This window comes from Mixophyes fleayi, chromosome 5, assembly GCF_038048845.1.
Source record: "Mixophyes fleayi isolate aMixFle1 chromosome 5, aMixFle1.hap1, whole genome shotgun sequence".
In the NCBI taxonomy this organism is placed as follows: domain Eukaryota; kingdom Metazoa; phylum Chordata; class Amphibia; order Anura; family Limnodynastidae; genus Mixophyes; species Mixophyes fleayi.
In genome coordinates this window covers 112,116,400-112,140,661 of record NC_134406.1, presented here as the reverse complement: position 1 = coordinate 112,140,661, position 24,262 = coordinate 112,116,400, and the positions used below count along the sequence as shown (strand labels likewise).

The 24,262-nt window shown below is 38.1% G+C and overlaps 2 protein-coding genes across 5 annotated transcripts; one reads left to right on the top strand and one right to left on the bottom strand.

The window, feature by feature from the left end:
• Nucleotides 1–2,923: 2,923 nt before the first annotated feature.
• On the bottom strand, nt 2,924–7,904 carry SEC61B (SEC61 translocon subunit beta). Its single transcript, XM_075212701.1, has 4 exons — nt 7,797–7,904; nt 4,837–4,934; nt 4,100–4,201; nt 2,924–3,219 (listed from the first exon to the last, which is right to left on the bottom strand). The coding sequence occupies exons 1-4, from the start codon at nt 7,797–7,799 to the stop codon at nt 3,132–3,134; spliced, it is 291 nt and encodes a 96-aa protein (XP_075068802.1). The 5' UTR covers nt 7,800–7,904; the 3' UTR covers nt 2,924–3,131.
• Nucleotides 7,905–8,112: 208 nt separating this feature from the next.
• On the top strand, nt 8,113–23,547 carry ALG2 (ALG2 alpha-1,3/1,6-mannosyltransferase). 4 transcript variants are annotated; one of them, XM_075212699.1, is made up of 3 exons: nt 8,113–8,216; nt 9,897–10,242; nt 22,022–23,547. In XM_075212699.1, exons 2-3 carry the CDS (start codon nt 9,931–9,933, stop codon nt 22,928–22,930), a joined length of 1,221 nt encoding a protein of 406 aa, XP_075068800.1. In that variant the 5' UTR covers nt 8,113–8,216; nt 9,897–9,930; the 3' UTR covers nt 22,931–23,547. The 4 variants fall into 4 exon arrangements, with proteins under 4 accessions (XP_075068800.1, XP_075068798.1, XP_075068799.1 ...); XM_075212697.1 differs by having other exon boundaries at nt 8,116–8,262; XM_075212698.1 differs by lacking the exon at nt 8,113–8,216 and adding an exon at nt 8,353–8,437.
• The last annotated feature ends 715 nt before the right edge of the window (nt 23,548–24,262 follow it).

Genomic DNA, 24,262 nt, shown 5'->3' with positions numbered 1-24,262 from the left:
TTTAAGATCTGTCCGATTGGTCCTTTTCTGTATTTACCTTTTCACAGGTAAACATACAAAGGGATTGCAGATGAGCCACTCTTGTTATAATTAAGGATAGATATTGATCTGTGGCTATACATCAGAGTTTGTTTAAACAGAATAAAGCACAATCCCAACACATTACATTTAAATACACAATGCAGTCCTCTGTAATTAAACAGAGTTCTATCTGTGGACCTTTTCCCTATCTCAACACATGAGACCGTCTGGTGTGATGTACATTCATACACAACTGGTAGGCAATAATCCTTTTGCCTAGGCTGAAACAATGAACTAATCTGCAACATAAAGAAAACCATGCTGGCAGACATTTTAACTAGCTACAAATAGAATATATACAAGTTTAAATATGACTGACAAATATGGGGAACCAGAGGGCTAGAAAAACGTATGTTTATATAGTCCACTTGTGAGAAACAAGGTGCAGACTGGTTGAGGTGATATTAATACCTCGATTCACCATAACTTACACTGACATTAATGTTAGCACAAAAACTGTGCAGCAGAATCTTAATGGAATGGGTTTCCATGGCTGAGCAGCTGCATGCAAGCCTCACAACACCAAGACCAATTCCAAATGTCGGATGGAGTGGTGTAAAGCACACAGACACTGGATTGTGGAGCAGTGGAAACATGTTCTGTAGAGTCACGAATCACGCTTCTCTGTTAACAGTCAGATGGGAAAGTCTGGGTTTGGCAGATGCCGGGAGAATGTTACCTGCCTGGCTGCATTATGCCAACTGTGAAGTTTGGTGGAGGAGGGATGATTATGGGGCTGTTTTTCAGGGTTTGGGCTAGGCCCCTCATCTCCAGTGAAAGGCAATCTTAATGCTTCAGTATACCAAGTCATTCTGTACAAATCTATACTTTCAACTTTGTGGCAACAGTTTGGGCAAGGCCCTTTTCTATTCCAACATGTCTGTGCTCCAGTGCACAAAGCAAGGACTACAAAGACATGGTTTAAGGAGTTCAGTGTGGAAGAACGTGACTGATCTGCACAGAGCCCTGACCTCTACCCCATCGAATACCTTTGGGATGAACTGGAACTGAGATTGCGAGCCAGATCTTCTCGTCCAACATCAGTGCCTGACCTCATAAATGCTCTACAGAATGAATGGGCACAAATTCCTACAGAAACACTCCAACATCTTGTGGAAAGCTGTTATTGCTGCGAAAGGGGGACCAACTCCATATAAGAGTATATGTATTTGCATTACAGTCCCTGTTAGTGTAATGGTTAAGTGCCAGAATACCTTTGTCCATATAGTTTATGTACCATGAACATCCTTGGTTACACCAGTTAAAGAAAAACTAGGTAGTCACAAGTTTAGCTTAAATTCCTTTGTATATCAACCATAAGCAAAGTACAAAACGATTTCATATTATTCACAGAAAAGAGTGGAATATAGACTTCAGACCAGTTGGATACAGTAATTGGAACCAGATGCCTTAGGGCCCAATGGGTCCTAAATAGCTCTCTTGATTCTTCTGTGAAGTATTGAGAAAGGTTGAATAGGATTGGTTTGAAATCTTTACTTACAATATTGCTCATCAGTACCCTTTTCTTGACACTGGATTTCTCAGCCATTTTATTTCAGGAGCCAACATGCTTGATAAACCACAAGTTTTAGAAAAATAGCTTTGCCTTTCTTTGAAACAGCCACTAACTGCAGCCCTCCATCCATTTTTTCTTGACTTGACTTCTTTGCTCACCCACTGCCTATCCTATCAAGTTCTGATATGAGTTTCTAAATAGGATCTCATACCAGTACATAACATGCATCATGGTTGTAAGGGAAGGTGGAGGCCACATCAAGTTCACATGCTTCCATGTGAACAACCTTGACATATAGTAGATGACACTTTCTTATAAACTAACATTAGCTACTGCTTACAACAGTGAAAATGTAATTTAAAAAAATTCTTAAAAACCAACAGTTATTGCAGTTGCCATCAAGAATAGCAAAAATAGATATTTTTTTCAGTACAGCCAATCTAAGCAGCAGTGCATTTACGTACACATTTGATCCACATATGCAATTAATGCTAAACCATCATATAGTGGACGCTCATGCTTAAAGTGAATCATTTTTTAACAACCAATAATGCACTACTATTTTTTTTTTTTTAAGACTAAAATGTCAAGATATCCAATGTTAAACACTGTTTGGTGTACACTATACATACTTCATACGGTAGCTAGGATACAAGGCAGAGCAGTCCCACCCCATTTTCATGGCTATTATGCTGATAACACCCAAAGTTATGCAGTCAGGTCAGCACGGTTTCAATCATCTCCAATGCCCCTACCAGTGCAGTTAATTTTCAGAGCATATTAGCTTTATTCCATCACTACCAGGAAGAGGGATGTTAAGCAAGGTATTAGCAGGAATAGAAAAGCATTTATATGCAAAGACTGTGCTGCCAATACCTGGAATTAAAGTTCCAGACAGCAAGTGGGACACAATATACTTACACGTGAAGACACCAACGTTATGACACTGGCCACAGCTTTCCTCATCACCACCTGTCTTATATTGATTCACTTCTACAAATTGGCTAGGCTGAGTAACAAGCGGGATAGTAGGTATGGAAAGCATTTAGCTAGCGAGAAGCTGGAAGTTGTGCTAGAACAAAGTTTGCCATTTTACACTGAAGTAGTATACCATGCAAGCACATTTAAAGTCTGTTTTGTGTATACTGTCCCATATACTAACTTGTGTGGATGGCACATTACATTTTTCAGGTGTTATGTGTGAGATCCTTGATAGCAGATAAGAAATCTAATTCCCTATTATAATCAGTATTTGTTCTGTGTTCACAAAGTAGGGCTGTAGATTTAGCATTTCACATACAATTTTTACAAGACTCAATACACAAGTTTTTAGCTTCAGTTATTGGACAGTGCCAGTTTATTTTTGTACATAGTGGGAGAAAACATTTCCAAGTAGGGTCTAACTGCTGTACAAAAAGGAATCAGATTTTAGAAGTCTGTTAAAACCACAAATTATATCTGCGCTTAGATGCAAAATTGAAGTTTAGAAGTCCAGAAGATATTTGGTCCGATAATACACTGCAGCAAAAGGTTTTTATGAACGTGTGTATTTGCCCCAGATATGAAGCATGAAGACAGATGCAATAAATAAGAGACTCATCACCAGCACTGGAACAGGTCCCCTATATAAAAAGAAGAAACAAAAACACATATGAATGATATAAAATATGAAATGTTCATTTGCCAGATAGATTCAATCCTGAAAATAAACAGATGAATAAGTGAGCTTTAGTATACATTGTTACCTTTTTATACGGGTCGTTCTGTTAAAAAGGGACTGGAAAAGTTTTCTATACATTGGGCTGAACAACTGGATTTAACAAGACACTACCAGATGCCATCGCTGCTATACATGCAACACCATTCCCAATTAATACCTGAGAAATCCATCAGATGAGATTATCATTTTTCTTATAAATATTATATATGTACTCCTGCGCTAGGGAAACAATTTTGCAATATATACTGTACAATTTGAGGTTTAACGTAATACCACTCAACAATTTACAATTGACAGAGGAGAAAAGCCTGACATAATTAAAAACAGAAATCTTAATAAGTAGTTATTCCAGATATAATTATGCATCTACTGTCATGATAAATACAAAATATTGTCCCAGCAAAGATTGCATCATGTCATTTTATGTCAACATTTTTACCCAAACACTGAGCAACACTATGCCAAGTTGTATTATAATATTAGACCACCTGAACATAGTACATACAACAGGCTTTTAATAGAACAAGTTAGAACTATAGAAAGCATGGCCGGGTTTAGTTATATTCATCTAGGGTCTATCCCTTTAATTTTGTTTATTAGTATAAGATCTATGAAAAGTCGTTGAATTCACAAAATTTCATCACCGATATCAGCAGAGAAGGATTAATCAAAAACAAGAGGGAAAAAAAAAAATCATAGTAAAAACAGTTACTAGAGAAAATATTAGTAGTTTGCAATCAAACTTCTGTACTGCCAAAATGACATACAGTTAAAACACTTACACTTTAAGTCCCGGAGAATCCTCTGTGTAGAATCTCCACATGCCCCCTGTTCCAGCAGATGTAGTTCGCCCTGAACTCCTTGCACTACTGCTCGTAGTTTTCCTTTTGGAAAGAAAAGAAAATAAAGTCACAAAACCAGAGATAACAGGATACAAATCTATATGATTATAAAAAAATATATATTTGCCTTTTTTCTTATGTAGAAGCTGGGTGCCTCAAATTAAACTATAAAGTGCTGTCTGTACAATTCTGTGTCCTAGGAAACTAGTTTCCTACTAAAGTTAAGACAGCAAACTGCCAGCAGATGAATGATATTTGTACAAACCGCTTATAAGACATAATAAAAATGCAATGTTAATTATCTCAGCCTTCTGTAAAGGCACAATTTTATTTTTGGACCACCCAAGATTAGTTTAATTGGTTCTCGCCCTGTACCATTCCCACTGTGACTCATGTATGAACATTACACTACCTTATTTATTTTTTCAAGTTATCTGTAGCATTAAAATACAGAATTTTACTCCAATGCATACAGACAAAAAAAAAAAAAAAAAAAGTCAGACCAAAAAGGATGAATTCACTGTATTCTGTGTTAAAGGATTATTTTCTGCATTAAGTTTAAGTTTCATTCAACACAATTGAAAAGGAAGACACAAGTTATGCAAGTGCTCTAGTGGCATAAAAACTATGGTTCACCGGGGGGGGGGGGGGGGGGGGGGAAATAATATATATACTACCTTTGTCTTACAGTAGATCCTGCTGCCCTGGGCGACACAGCTTTACTCGGGGATCTGCTAGAAGCACCAACATTGGTAGCGCTTGCTGCAGGACCAGGCTGAAATACAAAATTAGATTAGCTAAAATAAGAAACCAAACAAGGACTCATTCATTTTATTAATATTTACATAGCCTCAACATATTCTACAACTCTTTACAACTGGGAACAAACACTTATAAAACAATGTTATAAAAAAAGGCAAGAGGGCTCTCTTAAATGAGTTTATTTAAAAGTATGCAGACCAGACCCCATGGAAAGGCTTTTGTTTTGCTCCCTGGCAGAATTCGTACTTTGCATACGGTCTATATTGGTAAATAGAAGCAACTTTTCAAAAAGGTCACTTTAGCGTTTCCATCTTATGGATTTGGAATTGCTTTTGGAACACCCATGATTAGTTTAATTGGTTCACAGGTTGACATTCGCAGCCTAACACTTGCATTATAGTCAGGCCTCACTTGGTGATCTAATGGAGACATTTATGAAAACTTTGGGTGTTGCCCATAGAAGTCAATTGGACATTTTAATAGACGTCTCCATTTACATGTGATCTTCCAACCACTTGATCAGATTGTCTTGGGCCACCCATGTTACGGTCAAGTACACACTTGTGCAATACAAACAGTGTCCTTAACACATTTAGTATCCTCACAACTACCATACAAAATTCAAAATACTACGATAGACAGACATGGCATCGGTCTCTGTAGAGTATTGGGCCCAAGGGCCAGAACACTACACAAGTCCAATAGGAATATTTTGCTTTTTTTGAAAAATGGAACCTCTTCCCCATTGGGGGTTAATGGAGAAAGTCATTTTGAGGGGTTTGTCATATTAGGATTTGAAAATAATGGTTACCTCAATTAAAGATAAGACAGGCCCTCTATTAAAAAAAAAAACGCTCTTAGAATCAAGGGTGTAACTACAACAGTCGCTATGGTGCCCGAATTTGAAGGTAGCCTACCTTTTCTGTCAAAAGGACACTTGTATGAGAGCTTATAACCATTGGGCAGTACATGGGGTGGGCTACAAATTTCTAATTACTTCCCTGCTAAGAATTTATTATATACTTAGGTGCCTATTTATGAAGCCTCAAAGCATGCGGCAACATCTATTTCTGCATGCTTCAGACAAAATTAAGTCAATGGGCTATTTAATATTAGCCAAACTCTACTGCACAATACCATAGGCCCCATTATTCTCAATGGAGACTGTGGACTATACTAATTTATAACGCTCCAAAAAAAGCTTACCGTTTCCAAGTCTGATCCCGACAGCCAACATAGATGGTGTTAGCAGTGTTCTCTTATGGGGAGAGCATCGCAGGAGAGGGATCATCAGATCCTTCGCTAGTAGACCTTCCACCTCCCTAAGCTAATGGATCTCTGATCAGGTGGCCACGTACACATATTGCATAGGCCAAGCCAATGCAATTACTTTACCATAAACGTGTTGCTGGAATAGGCTCCTATCAGAGCCATGGTCCTGACTGATAAATTTTAATAAATAGCTACATTAATTAATTTCTTATCACTGTTATAAGAAATGATAATGAAAAAAAAAAAAGGAGAAATGCAAGATGTCATAAGTTACTAGTAACTATTGTAACTAGTAGTTAATACAAATAAAAGTATTATTTTTAACATTAATATGTTTACTATGTGTTTGCGCCTAAACACATATGAAAACAGGTATTAAATAAACAATTTAAGAGGTCATTAACGCATGTGTTATGACAATATATCCCCCCCCCCCCCCCCCTAAAAAACAAAACAAAAAAAACACACACACACACACACACACACACACCACTTTAGGGACGTGTTTTTAATAGAATATGATTTTATACAATCCCCATATCACTCCCAGATAACAGCCCTGTCCTGAAGAGTGCTGTGCTCTTTCAGACCCCTGGATAAGGAGCCTGTGGATAATAAATGAAAAAAATAAAAAGAAACTATCCTTGCAGAGAGCCTCAAAATGACTATGCATTTTAAGGAAGTCAAGTTCATATCAATTAACTTCAGTCCTGAAAAAACTCTTTAGAATATTGCATCCTTTTAGACTTGGTTAATGACCCTACTTGAATTCCATCTGCCACTGCACATCAATGACCAATGTTGGAAATGTTCTAGCAGTTCATATACTTTAAGACCATAATACATATCAGCAATGGAGGGCAAGCAACAATTTTGAGGTTTAAATTGTGCAGCATACACGTGGACATCTTTTTAGTCTCTAGTGAACAAAAATTAAGAGAGTGCTTTCTGACAGACATTGGTCCAATAATACCTGCCTCTCTGTGTTGGCAACTTTAAGAGAAAGTTTAAGCTTTCCTTTTAGTAAAGTCCTAACTGCTTCAATATGTTTGAGAAGCAATTTGTTTTTAAGCTATCAATAAAGGATAGTTACAAGTAATATTTTACATATCAACTTTTCACATATTTTTACCATATTTATTTATGGAGCCAGGTTCACCAGATCACTAACCAAATTACTTTCGCCACTAAAAAGCAGACACACTTAAGCAGCATTTTGATGACCAACCACAACATCGAATGAATAGGATTAGATTTCAGCAGTATCACCTGCACTATATGTTATACTTGCATTTAAAGAATACCAATATAAACGTAGAATCCGAACACATTCCATCCAGTTATGCGAACAAGTTTAATCTCCTCAACGGGTTATTATACTAGCCTCAGTCCCATTAAAATGTACGATTCAATGAAAGGAGACATGTACAGTCAATTTATACTCCGTCTCTATTAATGCACCGTTTACAATACTACAGAAGAGGCGTTTCTGTGACATGAAAAGATCAAAATTTTGTATGGGATTTGCCACAGTAGCACCAACTAGCAGACGGTTTTTAAAATGACACATTAAAAAACAGCGAATAAAAAGCAACTATCTTACCATTGTGATGAATTAGTGTCCTACTTATTCCGATCAGCTACGTAAAAAGAGCAAAGCGGCGTCAATTATCCCCACTAATGAGTTCTACGTCACAGGAAATCCAATTACCAACCAATCACAGAGCTGAATTTTTACACTCGGCATCCTTTTTCTTTACAACGCCTATTTAGAAGAGACAAAACAGGCGAACTACTTTCGGCCCGCTTGCATACCAAATATTTGTAGCGTCTGCCATTTTCTCGAAGACAAAGACTATTTAACTATTAGTAAATGTCTTCACTAACATGACACTTTCACTTGAGACACACTATTAACAGAAAGCTGTATATGCGGTGGCAGGTTGGAGAATAGGACACGTCAGCGGTCTGGTCTAAGAATTGCCTTGTCCGGTGTGTGAGACAACGTCATCATGGATATGGAGTGAGTTTTGAGCATGAAAACGCAATCACGGATATCGCGGTGCATTGTGAGTCCAACAAAATGGTGAAAGATAAATCTGGCAAATGTGGTGGTCAGCTATTAATACCGTGACTATTACATTACATATAATATAAGGCTTAGGTGTCACATTTCTATGAGTTGGCGTTTGCGTGAGGCATACTGAGGAGTAATCAGTGCTCATAAGTAGATATTCAGCACAAGTACGAAATTGAGTAATCATCGCGGACTACTTTTATTTAAAAAACAAAATGTATTTCTACCATTTTAGGTGGAGTTGAGGTGACTATAGTTTGAACCACATTCGAGGGACCAGGTAAACTGAAAATTATTTTTCTTTATCGAAGATGCTCATTTTTAAATATAGAAGTAAAATTATTGCCTGAATAACCTACTTATCACACCATACTAATGCTATACTTTGCCTTGGTTGTGGTAAGCAAAATAGATTCAGGAGAGGACATTGTTTCAAATTAGCCACAAAACATTAGATAAGCAAAATAGATTCAGGAGAGGACATTGTTTCAAATTAGCCACAAAACATTAGATACTATTTTACTGGTGATATGTTTTGTATCACTTGTACTAGAGGTTTCCAATCTTTGAGTTATAATTTTATGAACATGCAACAAATCAGTTACAGTTTTTACTGATGCATCTTTATTGTCTTTTAATAATAAAAAAAAAACCAAATATATTATGCGTTGTGACCAATCTACATAAAATCATATTGTTCCAAAGTAGAGAACACTTTGTACAGTTCACTGTGGAAACATAGACATCCCCTTTGAGCACAGGAAATCCTGTGACATCACAGTGGTGATGACTGTGATGTCATCAGGGATTTTAAGGGAAGCTCTGGATCTTTCAGATCCCTTCTGCCTGTAAACGCTGATATATACAGTGTTGCATGCATCTAGCAGTCGCTGACATGTCAATCGCTGTTAGATCTAGATCACATTGAATCTATCCATGCTAATAATAGGGTAAGACCAGTTCCCTGGTTTGAAATAAATAAAAACTAAATAAAATGTGAAAAAGTAAAACAATAACTATAACATTTTCTAGGCCCAACAACAATACTTATGTAAACATAGAAACAGTAAATTGTTGAGCCTATAGGACATTAAAGGGCAGATTCAATTCAGTGCGAGGTGCAGCTTCAAGGTTCAGATGCGCATATTGCAGGCTATTATGGTAAGAATCTGCACTCATTTTCCTGTGCACCTCTATGGAGCACGAGAACATGAGAGGAAATTTCTGTAAATTTTCAGATACAATGTGTCTCCGTCGCCTCTCGCTAAATTGAATCTGCCTCTTAAGCCTGAAGATACTTCCATGGTATTATAAAGTGCATAGCCTTAGTAGAGTGGCCTCTCACCCCAACCTTGATAATTACCTGGTGATTTGGGATTCCATGAGGAAACCTTCTTAAGGGTTTTCATCTTGTGGATTTTAGATAATGGTTTATGAATCGCCCATCTTGTTCAAAATTGTTCTATTTTAAATACCACCATATTGTGTTATAGGTATGGTATAGGATTGACTAAGAATGTGTTTTCCACCATAGTGTTGGCTGGTTGGGTGTCTTGGGAAATGTAGTTCAGTAAAGTCTGAAGTGATGAAGATTGCCTGTAAGTTTGTATATTTGTGTTTACACAGTAAACGTCCAGCTGGTGCATGATTGCTGAATGTCATGGGACCCTCTGTGCTCTTCATCCATCCAGACCTTGGCATTGGAGGAGCCGAGAGACTTGTTGTTGATGCAGCACTTGCACTGAAATCACGTGGTTGTCAAGTACAGGTGTGGACAGCACATTATGACATCAGTCATTGCTTCTCGGAGACATTGGATTCTGGTATCCCAATACGGTGCTGTGGAGACTGGCTTCCTCGTAGTATTTTTGGAAAATGCCTGGCCTTATGTGCATACATTCGCATGATATTCCTGGCTTTCTATGTAGTCTTTCTTAGCGGAGAGCAATTTGATGTGGTGTTCTGCGACCAGGTACATTTTTGATCCTTTCCTTAAACATATCTTTATTTGTCTTAACACATCTTGTTTTAAAATACCACCACTAGAAATAGGGGTACAATAGTATAACTCAATGCTCTGTCATTTATGTAGACTTGTAAAAAGGGATTAACATTTTTTGATCCAATTGTTATTCTTGCATTACCTTTATGTCATTGTTAGGCTTTTTTCCTAAAAAGTCTAAATTTATGTTTTCTTTCTGTTTTCTTGATTGTTGTCCTTCTCAAGCTTTGGGCATCTCAGAGGTACATGTTTTTCTGTTGTATCACTCGCACTGGCTACAGGTCTGGTGTAAGTGCCGATTACTAATGCGTATGCATGTTGGAACAGTAGAACATCCTAATGTATTTTATGGGGACAAACATGGGAAAAAGAAATGTTTTAATGTTTTGACATTCATGACTATATTATTAATATAATACTTTATATAGACTATATTAATTGAATACCTATTTGTTTCTGTGCATTCTTCTGGGAATTTATATTCCACAATGTTTTGGACGTATCATGCATTGTATTGTCTGTTAGAGCAGAACGTACCTAGACCCGTATTCATTAACAGATGTATCTTTACATCCACTCCTTAATGAATATGGACATGCGTATACCCAATATACGTGCGTTTTTTACGAAACGCTCACATTTTGTTCGCTTGTTAATGAATCAGGCCCAGTATGTGCATTCACCTTCTACTCGGTGCCATACTTGACTGTCTGTTACTATTCTTGACCTCGCTCTCTCATTCCCTTTCTGTGGTTCACCCTTTCATCTTCACCAGAGAGCTTCCTGCTGTAGTCTTGGCTAGAGCCCAGGTATTTGGATTACAATGTGACTGACATGCTCCTATATATGCTATTTTTTCAAAGGCTATTGGACAGTTTTAAATGAGCAGTTTTGATTTATAGGGGGGTATTCAATTGTTAGCGAGACGGGTGAAAAACCCGCGCTCGTTTTTTCCTGGTGGAGCGCTCGTTTTAATAAAAAAAACCTGCTCAATTCAATTGTTAACATTGCATCCACCCCCTCGCGCTCTATTATTGGTCCTAGCGAGTTTGAAATGAGGAGGGGTTAAGGCAGTCATTTTAGTATAAAAAGATAAAAGAAAATTAATGCAATCAAAAAGGGCCCCAGCACTGCAAAGGAGATTGGGCCCCTACACTGCAATCAAGAATGGCCCCAGCACTGTACAAGAGAATGGGCCCCCACACTGCAATCAAGAATGGCCCCAGCACTGCAAGCAACAATGCCCCCCCCCCCTGGACAGCAGATAGATTTTACAAGCAGGTACATTTTTTGCCATTTACAAACATTTCGTGAACACTAGCCAAGCATGGACATTTAAAAGGTGCAAATATTTGTTGGGACTTTGCGTAAATGAGTGTGTGTAGGTAAAGCATCAGAAAACTGAGAATTTCATCCATGGTGAGTATTTTTTTTTTTTTGTTTTTAATAAAAATCTATGGTGTACATGAGGGTGTTTACTGCATTTCTTGGGGTTTTATTATTTTTAATAAAGATTTGTGGTTGGAATGAGGGTGTTGTGCTTTTATTTAACATTTTGCTTTGTGAAACTACAGATCACAGCCAGCCGTGGGTGTAAGAGCATGTTGGCACTTGTGGTTCTACACGTGCAAACATGCCATGGGTACGCTGGTGCTTGTAGTTAGACAAGTAGCAGCATGCCCACACTATTTAGGCCAACATGGCTGGCTGGGACATGTAGTTCCACAAGTCAAAATAATTTTTTTGTTTTTTTTCATACAAAATCCCCATTTATTACCCTACTACCCACAGCCCAGGGGTAGTAGGAAGAGCCCTAGTGCTATCGGCACTGGACTGGGTGTCGCTAGGGGGGTGGCCCGCTTACATTTTTCAGCGGACCACACTCCCTAGGGAATCCAGGCCAGCGCTGAACAGTCTGTGGGTGTTTAGTCATTATGGCCGTGGGACCCAAACTGCGTCCCCCCCGCTATAGTGCCTATCACCCCAGCTGGTTTGCCTAGTGCTGGTTCAATGAAAATAGGGGGAACCCTACGCAAAATTTTTCAAAGATTTAAACACACACAGCAATAGCCTGCCAGCACTAGGGTTAAGACTAAGTATAGAGTGGGGAGCAAACGATTTTGGTTTTAAAAAAATAAATAAATAACATGCTACTTTTCACAATTTTGATGAGAGCTGACTGAGGTCAGGCACAACCTAAAAAAAAATAAAAATAAAGTTTAGATACATGCACCACTAATGGATTTTTTTAAAGGGGAAACTTTGAATTATTTTTTAATTATTACACTGTTATCTTTTAAAAAAAAATAGTACTTTACAGTTTTCAGGTTATTTTAATGAACTTTTACACCTATTTTTTCAGTTTCATTTAGATTTTTCTTAACTTAAACAATTTTTTTTTTCTTTGAGCAGACCAAGGAGGTGCGAGATGAAACAGCAGATTTGCCTGTTTAACCCACGGCGTTAAAAAACAATTGAATAGCTTTTTCTGCTGAGGGTTCGCATCCAGCCTATACTTTAACATTGACAAATGGTTGGAGCGCGATAAGACCGTTTCGGGTAAAAAAAAAAAAAAAAAGATTAGAATTGCGGGAGAAGTTTCCGCGCTCGAAAAAAAGACTTAACTCGCTCGAAATTACAAACTTGCTAACAATTGAATACCCCCCCCATAGTGTGCATTCTATTTATTTTATTATCTATTTGTTTTTTATGTTTTGTATAATCTATTTTAGTGAGCTTACAATAAGCATGACCCTCGTTTTGTGTGTTTTGTTTTTATTGTCGAGTACACTCTGTAGCATCTATGACCCCTGAGATTGAAGGTGAAAAAACTATAAATTGAAATGCTATCTAAACATTGTTTTAATTCATATTTCTTAATTTATAATACGATTATTGACTAATCTTCAATTTTCTACCCTTATAGTTGAATTATAACACTTGTATAGTTGTTGTTATAATAAGCTTGGGACTACTTTAGAATGATCTGTCTTCCTGCATTAATTTGCTCTATAATGTAATATAGTGCTCACATAAGGGAAAATAACAGATAATGGACCTGATTCATTTGGGCACGCATTCTGAGCGAGACTTGCGCTTTGTATTTTACGCAAATATCCATGAGTTCCAAATTACTGAATTCATCAAGGAGCGGATATGAAGATACGTGCGCTGTTGAATTTGGGTGTAGGTCTGCTGTGGTCTAATACACAAGACACTGCACGATACATCCAATACGTATGTTTATTATAAATTCTCAAAAGAACGCACAGGGAATTTAAAATTATAGAATTAATGTTACCTGGTAATAATTAAGGCATTAATTATAAAACAGTGAAAGGAATAAAAAACATTTTTTATTTTTTTCCAAGAAATACATTTATTAGAATGGTGTTAATGTCTATTGAACATGGAAATAAGTTGCTTATGATTGCAAAATCATGTTACTGAATGTATGCGAGACTGTCATCATTACTGATCGAGACTTAGAAAAGCCCCAGAGCTGGTACAAGAGATACAGCAGAAAATCAAGTCACAACCAAGCGGTGTAAGCCTTTGCTGTCTAAAGTTTTCACCAATTTTATACTACATAAGGCCCCACCATTTTTCACATTTTCGTAAACCTGGTTAACATGAAAAACAGGTGCAAAGCAGTAATTGTGTTTCACTAGCCAGGGCTGAATAAATTCTGATCATTAGGTAGCCTCCTCTTCATTGAATCAGCTGGGAACTAAAAAAAATAGTCCCTAGCCTGTAGAATTGAGATGTACATCATTTCATAAGGCTATGCTATAACTGCACCCAGTAGTAACTCCCTTTAACATGTGTCCGAAATTCCAGTAATGCCATTAACAGTGTTTACGTGTAACTGATGTATTTTGTTGGAGTCCCAACCGTAACTATTTTTTATATTCATTTTATGTTAGAAAATTTCTGGCTATTAACATTTGGGCCTGGCTGCTATGTTTTGGAGAAATTATACGGGCCTGTGCCAGCCTATACATTTCATGAAGGTAGATATTCCATTGAATTCAGAACTTGCACTAGTTCGCCAATCATGACTCCTGAAAATTAGTGCCTAAAGTATTTTTGTTCCTTAAAAGCACACACGATCCTTGATTTACAGCTAAACCTCTTCAATTGGCCGCGTTACTGTAAAAAGTAACACAACCTGCGCACTATTACTGTTATTATGGTAATGGTGCACTTAAATACCGTTATTACGGTAGATTCAACGCTGGCTTTTTGCTCACAGGTCACTGAGCTGCGAGCAGAAAGCCAGGTTAAATTTACCCATAATAACGGCAATAGGTTTAATGCTGCGCTACTTCGGGAAGAATTGAATTCCCCCCTTTAGTGCCTCATGAATGAAGCCTACCTTAAACTAAACAAGCAAGAATTTGCACGTACCACACGTGCAGGTTTCTGCATGTATTCACGTGCAAAATAGTGGAGACCCCAGCCATGGCAAACCATGGGCTAGATTTACTATCAGGCGTGTTTGTAAACCCGCCGACTTTCTGCGGGTTTGGCAACGGTTTAGCCATCACCGGATTTTCTAACGCTAAACCCGCCATCCAAACGACCAGAAATGATGTGTTCAAACCCGCCTCTGTATAAAGCGCCATGACTGTTTCAACAATGTTCAACATACAAACAGCCGGATTTACTGTTAGGGGGTTTATAAAGCCGCCGGAAAACCGCCATTCAAAAGACCAAAATGAAAGCGCTGCTTGTGAGCGGCGAGATGGTTCAAACAGTGTGCTGTTTCAGGTATTTTGCCAATCAGACCATAAGAGAAAGGCCTATTTCATGTCCAATGATCCATTAGGACTGTGTATAGAAAATGGCCAAAGTGTCATGAAATTTTAGGGTACTGTTATGTGGTCTTGGAATTTTTTTTTCACCCAGTATGATTGCATAGTTAAATCTCATTTCAGCATTCCTTTTCTAGTTGTTTTTTCCTTTCAACAAATCCACTATAATACTGTTGCCTCAAAGAAATTAGGATGCACAATGTTTCATTACATACTTAACCCTTATTTTAATGCTAATTCAATCCAAATGTGAAAAATGGTTTTTCTGCCTGAAGAAATCAGAGACAATCACAGTCTATTGGCCAGCAGTTAATCATGATGCTTACAAAAAGGGCCCCTCATTATTTGTCAGGTGTGGTTTTGTTGGAGAATGGCTTTTACAGGTAATGTGGTGCATTCTTGCCAGTGTATGTTTGCTGCTTTTTTTCTGATGGAGGCAGAATGGCGCCAGGAGGAGGAGGATGAACAGCAGTTGGCATCTGTTCAGCGGACCCTGGGAAGACCCCGCACTCCACGTGCATTTCCAGTGCGTTTGAATCTGCAGTCTTTGGCTGATGTGGAGGTAGTACAAATGTTTCGGCTTAATCGTAGTAACCTCATGGCACTGTATGAGCAAGTGTAGGATGATTTGGAGCCTACAACCAGCTGCTCTAATGCAGTGTCAGGACTACACAAACTACTGTGTGCAGTTCACTTTTTGGCAACAGGTTCCTTTCAATCTGTGTCCTCCAGAGTGATTGGCATAACGCAGCCGACATTTTCCAGGCATTTTGGACAGGTCTTAGGTGCCCTTAAAAGAGTGTGCCCTAGATATATCAGCTTCCCCAGCCAGGAGTCACAGTGGCATGAGCTCAAGGGAGCTTTCTATAGGGTCGCAGGTATCCCTAATGTAATGGGTGCAATAGATTGCACTCATATTGCCCTGAGACCACCTCACCACAGGGCAGAGGTTTTTGTTAATTGGCATCATTACCACTCCCTGAATGTGCAGGTTGTGTGCGATGCTAACCAGCGTATAATGAGTGTTGTTGCAGGCTATCCTGGGTCATGTCATGATCCCTTTATCCTCAGACAGTCTACCCTTTATGCCAAATATGAAAGTGGTGAAATGCCGGAGGGATGGCTTTTGGGTATGTACTTACCATGTTTTATATATCCCTTATCATTGCTCAAATTGCCTCACATATGCTAACTACTGTACAACATGCTCAAATTAAATGGTAGCTAACATTTTACTTTTATTGCAGGAGATTCGGGGATATGGGTGTCACTCCTGGCTCATGACTCCTCTGATGCATCCTCAGACTCCTGCACAGCACAAATACAATGAGGCACACATAACCACTAGAGGTGTCATAGAACGTACGTTTGGACTCTTGAAAACCAGGTTCAGGTGCCTTGATAAATCTAGTGGAGTGCTTATGTATGCACCTGAAAAGGTATCTGAGATTGTCCTGGCTTGCTGTCTGCTGCATAACCTGGCTTTACATCAACTTACCCCACCGATTATTGCAGTAGACAGTGAAGAAGAAGAAGGGGTCCGTGTCACATCTGGTGATGTGCAGAGCACAGAGGACGGAAGGGAGCTTAGAGACCGTCTCATTACAAACTACTTTACATGTAAGTGCATAGTAGGATAAACATTTATTGCTCTAAAATGTGTTTGATGTGAGTGCAATGTTTTTTTTAATTTAAATTGTTTTGTAAATTGGGACCTTTAAAAAGAGGATAGTATGTACTCCTCATGTGGTAAATATGAACATCCCTGGAAAGTGTCAGTCATAGGTCAATGTGTAAGTGAAATTAGTGCATAGTTTTTCAAACATCAGTATACTCTTGTTTAATTAGCAGAAAAGAAAGACTGACACCATAGAAATTTAACTGCATTTATTGCAGTAGGACACAATAAATAATAAAGTATAATGCTTACACAAACTTAATAAAACATTAACCAATAATAATGTTTTTGCGCTAGCGACGCCTTTTCACTGGCATATCGCAATGTTTGGAGCCACTCTCTCCTCTCCCTCACCCACCCCTGGTGCGAGCACCTCTCCTTGGAGGAGTACTCTGGGCTGATCTGCTAGGCGTACTAGCGTACTGGTGGTGGCAGAAGAAAAAGGTGCCGGCAAGCGGGCAATAAGTTCCTGCTGTATTTGCCCTGCCAGCCGGGTCAAATTAGCATTCCCCTCACGAACTGTGGAATGTAAGGCCTCCACAGCCCCAGTCATTTGGGCCATCTGCACATTGGATTGTTCCCAGGCATTTGCGAGACGGTTTATTGCAGCAGGGATCTGGCTATTGGTGCGGTGTATCCGCTTCAACTGGGCCGCAATTTGTGATATGTGGCGAGTTTGGCTCTGCATAAAGATGGTTTGCTGCTGCTGGAAAAGGCCAATAGACAGCGCCATTTCTCTGGCTGGGTCCATAGTTGGAGGTGCAGGTTGCTGATGTGATGGTGGTTCAGCAGGCCCAGGTGAAACATCCTGGAGGCCAGACACAGGGGCATCCACTGTTTCCAGGTTGATGATGGTTTGATCCTCTGGCTCAGGGGACATTTGCAGAGACTCCGGCTGAAGTGCCTGATATGAAGATGGCCCTGTGTATGAAAAATGACGGTAAGTATATAGGGTATAATATGTTTGTATATTGCATTCTGAACACTGGATAGGAAAGAATAATCTTTTACAACTACAGATTGTTTCACAATGTATGCATTCCTGATTTCTTGTCCTATGCTACCTGCTTCAGGATGCACTTTTTATCTTTTGAATACACATTATCATTTGGACTATGTATGGCTGAGGGGACTAAAAATGCAAAGTTTTTTTTACCTACAAATATGTGGATGTAGTCAGCCAAATGCTGCTAGACCGTGCTTTGGGGTAAACTAATACTGTTTTAGTACTCCCTCTGTGTAGTCCATGCTGGGGTATTTTGACTAAACTGCGTGGTTGAAAAAGTGGAGATGTTGCCTATAGCAACCAATCAGATTTTATCTGTCATTTTGTAGAAAACAATAAATAAAGTAAAGTTATAATCTGATTGGTTGCTATAGGCAACATCTCAGTTTAGTAAATGTAGCCCTATGTTCTCATTGCAAACCATCTAAAAGAAACGAAATATAACATTGACAGCAACATTTGCACAGAAAATCTATTAACTCCATTATTTCTCTCCTAAACAGAAATCACGCACCTGCTTGCTCTTCTGTGCCCGAATCTCTCACTGATGGTGGTGGTGTAGGTCTCGGACTGGGACTGAACTGCGGTCCTGGCGAATCTGGATGTATTAGAAAAAGCATACAATGTATTTGCAGCAAAAAGCAATTTACAAATATACAGTTTATTTCAAAAATGTGTTTGCAAATAAAAAAGCAGGTTTAAAAAAAAATAAAAAATTGTCCTTTACAAACTGATAGAGTAAAAAATACACTTTTAAAATAAAAGTCACTTTTCAAAAAGAAAAAAGCATTTTCAAAAAGAAAAAAGCATTTTCAAAAAGAAAAAAGCATTTTCAAAAAGAAAAAAGCATTTTCAAAAAGAAAAAAGCATTTTCAAAAAGAAAAAAGCATTTTCAAAAAGAATAAAGCATTTTAAATATGTTAGCGTAAAAAAACCAAATAACTCACCAACTACTTGGCCAAAAGAGGGCGACTCCGTGTCTTGCACGTTTATCCCCTCGACAATCTTTGCCGGCATTATCTGGCGCAGCTCCTCCTCATACGTTGTGTACTCTATACGAAGAGGGGGGCCACCACCCGTGCGCCTTGTTGCCCTCTTTTCCTGGCCCATTTTCTCTTTCAGCCTCCTTTTTATATCGGAAAAGCGCTTGCGGCAGTGCGCCACTGTCCTCTTTAGTGGGCCCACCGCGTAAACGGCATCACAAACTCGCGCCCACAATTGGTGGCGACGCCTTAGCGGAGTCCAGGCTGCCAGGTTGCCTAAGATGACCTCATAGCATGGAATGATATTGTGCACTAGCACACAATTTTCATCATGGGAGAATCTGACATTTCTCCCTGATTTTGTCTTCCTGCCCTGTCCTGTCTCCTCAAACTCTTCCTCTCCCTCCTCTGCCCCCTCAACCTCCATCTTCCTCTCATCAGCCTTTGCTCCCCTCCTCTCTCTGGACATATTGACAAATAAATGTTAAACACACAAAACACAGAAAGACTTACAAACACAAAGAACAAACTACACTAACTACAGACACACTCTCAACACAGTCACACACAAGTAACACAAACAAAGGACAAGTCAAATACCAAAAATACAAGACAGAAAATAAATGAGAAAATAAATGTACAAAACAGAAAAATACCACAGGACTACTCACATTTCAATCAGATATCGCTCCACCAATCCACCAAACTCCAACTCTCACCAACTGTCACCAAACCACAATCCTCCAAACTCCTCTCACAAAATTGAATTTGAAGATGAAATGCGGCCATTAGTAAATCCGGCTGTTTGCAATGCAAACCCGCCGGAAAACCGCGGCGATGCATGGCGGCTTGAAGACGCCATGCATCACGCCTGTTAGTAAATCTAGCCCCATGTCTCCAAGACAAAGTTTCCCCAAAATACCTTCTTGCCTAAAACATGCGATAAAACATCCACACTTTCAATTTCATTGTACTTTAACCCCATATACCTTTTTATTTTCTGAAACGAGATATTCCACAAAATTCTCAAATAGTTCTTTTTTTTCTGGCCCTTGAAATTGGGTCCTGCAATATAGGGCCAAAAGTAAAATTGGTTTAAAACACAAAAAATGCAGCTAAAGATCTCCCATCCTTACTAATGAGACCTACCAATTTAAGAGGTTGTCAAGTAAACCATGTTGTACTGCAAGGGGTGCAACTCAAAGGTTTTAATTGCAAATACTGTTGACTCTTGCAGGCTGGAGCAAAAAGGAAGGTTATCCCGCTGTGTAGAGATTATTAAAGTTATAATATAGAATCTGTGATAAAAGGAGAATAATAGCATACACTGAGTGATAGATATGTCTCTCTTGAGTAATGACAAGCACTCACCCAGTGTTGGCGATGCATAAGCTTTGCACAATATTACACTGATGTCCTCCGATAGGTGTTACATATGGTAGAGCTGGATGTGGTATGTAGCTTATGAAATGCTGATCCACTCTAACATCCAAGTTTCTCCTCACAGCTCAGTGGGAAACATATACAGATACTGCAAATGACAACGTGAATGTATAGTCAACATCTCAGTATATTGTACAGATAGCATATGTCCAGCCTCTGGTCTGTGAGCAGAAACTTGGATGTGCTCCTGCATAAATAAATTTGGATAAAGAAAGGAGGAAAATTCGCATGATCTCCATTTGACTTAAATACAGTCTTCTGATAGTCATCTCTTTTAATACCCATACTTCACTATGTATTTTGGATAAATCTCCTTCATAATGTACCTTGCCCATATATGAAAATCCAACAAATGCAAATGTGTTGAAATCGCTAATAAGTTAAGTGAAAATTGTTTATTTCCAATGAGATTCCAGTGGTGTTTAAGAGAAGTTCCTAACTACAAAATATTTTAGTTCCCACTATATTACGTTATACATCAAACAATATAAATCAGATAAAGCTATGGACAAATTGGTCCAAATTTAGAACTTTTTTTCTTTGTATTTGTGGGTATTGGGGGAAATTCTTAGTGTGTGACCTTGAAATGTAGAAGTCAATATTTAAATATAAAACTTTTTTATTAAATCTAAGGTCCCTTAGCTTCAAAACAAGACCGACATGAAGGTTCTACCACAATTAAAAGCAAAGTTATGATTTTTATGCGTTTTAGGTGATCTAAGAAGCATACATTTTACATTTTTTTGTCATGTTTTCAACCCTGTTGCATGAACACCGTGTCACTGAGGGCTAAATCTTACACATGAAACTTACTTTATATCGTCTACCATCCTACCAAATTTCACGAAAATCTGAGATAGTTGGGTTGAAAAGTTACTTTTTTTTTTGTGATTATTTGGCATGGAATGACCCTTGTGGCAGCCTTTGATATAGGTGATCTGATTAAACAAAAATGTTGTGGGTACAAAGGGCCAAGCTGTAACGTGTCTGCTACCATTTTACCATGTTGCTTAAACCATTTCTGCATTCATTCTTGACCTTTGTGTACTGGCTTCCTAATAATGGGCTTGAAATGGATATTATTAGGTATTATTAGAATAATCATCATCATTTATATAGCGCCACTAATTCCGCAGCGCTGTGCAGAGAAATAATTCACATCAGTCCCTGCCCCATTGAAGCTTACAGTCTAAATACCCTACACACACACACACACACACACACACACACACACACACACACACACACACACACACACACACACATAGACTAGGGTCTATTTGATAGCAGTCAATTAACCTACTAGTGTGTTTTTGAAGTGTGGGAGGAAACCGGAACACCCGGAGGAAACCAACGCAAACACATGGAGAACATACAGGAAATTTCACAACGAGCAAAGGAAGGGGTTCTTTACAGTAAGGGCAGTCAAGATATGGAATTCATTGCCAGGAAAGGTTGTGATGGCAGATTCAATAGATATGTTTAAGAAAGGGTTAGACAATTTTTTTAGCGGAAAGGTGTATCCAGGGATACGACCGTTAATTAAAATGTAGGATAGTAGTGGATATAGGGTAAAAATAAGACTGCAATATTGAGTCTGGAGGGATTTTCACAATTGAAACAGATTGGCGGTTTCTTACTCTGGATAACTTTAAAATATAAGTGCAGGATCGCAGGAGATCCAAAATAGGTTGAACTTGATGGACTGGTGTCTTTTTTTCAACCTCAGCAACTATGTTACTATGTTACAAACTCCACACAGATAAGGCCATGGTTGGAAATTGTATGAAAACTAATATACTTTCTTACTTTTTCTCTCTAGGTATCTGCTTGCATTCCAGTTTTCAAACTGGCCAGAAATAGAAAACGTGTTTTATTTTATTGCCATTTTCCAGACCAACTTCTTACACAGAGGACATTGCTGATTAAGAAGATCTATAGAGCTCCAATTGACTGGTTGGAAGAGAGAACCACAGGCATGGCTGACTGCATTGTAGTCAATAGTCAGTTCACTTCTAAAATATTCAAAAAAACTTTTACATCATTACCTCACATAGAACCAGATGTCTTATATCCATCGCTAAATGTGAGCAACTTTAAATACAGTGTTTCTGATGACCTATCTGAATTTGTTCCTGTAAAGAGAGATGTTGTGTTTCTTTCAATTAATAGATATGAGAGAAAAAAAAATCTTAATCTTGCTCTGGAATCCTTATCTTCTCTTCGTTCCAAACTCAATTTGCTGGAATGGGAAAAGATTCATCTCATCTTAGCTGGAGGATATGATGAAAGAGTTAGAGAGAATGTTGAGCATTATGAAGAGTTGAAAGACATTACTGAAAAGTATGAAATCAATGATCATGTTACTTTCTTAAGATCTTTTTCTGATAAGCAGAAATGTAATCTCCTTCATAATTGTACATGCATATTATACACTCCAAGTAATGAGCATTTTGGAATTGTACCAGTAGAAGCTATGTACATGTACTGTCCAGTAATAGCTGTTAATTCTGGTGGTCCTTTGGAGTCTATTGTAGATAATGTGACAGGTTTTTTGTGTTCCCCTACACCAGAAGCATTTTCTGATGCAATGAAAAAATTTGTTAAAAATCCTACTCTTAGAACAACCATGGGAAAATCGGGATATGCAAGAGTTCTGAAAAATTTTTCTTCTGAAGCTTTTTCAGACCAGCTCTACCATTACATATGTAAACTGACAGAGTGCAAATGATTATATTATGTGCAGAATATTCCAGAACAATGCCTAATGCAAACATATTTTGTGTACTACTAATTTCTACTTTTTTTTTTTTTTTAGCAAGATTGTTACATTGTCATTTTGTACAAAAGTTTATGCAGATACACATTTAATATATTTTTACAATCTATACCTGAGCAATCAGTAAGTATATATTGTAGTGTTTGACTCCTACAGACCCTTTTTTTATTGGATTTATCCACTAGGCTGCCTACCGATGGAGGTATGCGCTTCATTCAACCACTTGCTGAATACAGCAGTTAAATCATGTGGATTAAGGATCAGTGATCATTCTTATTTAAATGCTTAGTAGTGGTCAGTTTAACATACAATTTGAATAGCATGTACTCTTCTACAGAAACCAGTGATCCTCATTGTACAGGTAGGTGTTCATGCTGCATCTAGCATGCGGTTAAACACGGCTCAGGCTGAATGTACATTGGATGCTGTGGATATGTAGCCTTAGAAAGCCATGGAAGCAACTTTTCACGTTCATCTTTTGCTATGAAATCAAGTCCCTCCTGTTAATGTTATTTAAACTTGTCATCTTGTGCCATGAGTCAAGTGTACAATAAATACATTGCAAATGATTTGTATTTATTATATTTTTTAATTAAAACAAAATAAGCAAATCAAATCTAGTTGGTTCCCATATACTACAGCAGTATAGTATGTAAGAACCAATTACACGTTCGTTACAAAGAATTGGTAAAAACAAAATATAAAATAGCCTGAAATATCTGAAAGAATGTCAGAAAATAGATAATTTTATGGATAATTCATAAACAACATGACACACTCAAATAAAAAACAAAGGTTGGCAATCAAACACAAAGATTTCTAAAAATAAGTTTGAAGTATTTTCCCAGAGACATTGGCAGTCGTGTAGTAATTGGTTTGTCAATTCTGGTTAGGAGTGAGAGAATTGTGCACAACTTTGTGTACCTACAGTGTTGCTTCTTCAGCTGCAATGTCCATCTCTTTGCTGAATTAGCTTATGGCACATCTATAATAGAGTTCCCTTCGAAAGTTTACACCCAGTATTTATTTTGACCACAGAACACACCATGATCATATTAATGAAGAAAGGCGTAGTGTATAGTAATAGGTAATGGTAATCATTTGTTAAAAACAAGGCACAAAATCCACTTACATAGTGATATTGGGTGATGCATGGGTTAAAAAAGGAATCTGCTGGTCTGCATCAGTCAGTCATCATGGATGACTGATTGATGCAGACTAATTCAGACTAATCCTTCAAGCAAGAAGGAACCAACCCACACTCCAATGGAGCAGCCATACTTT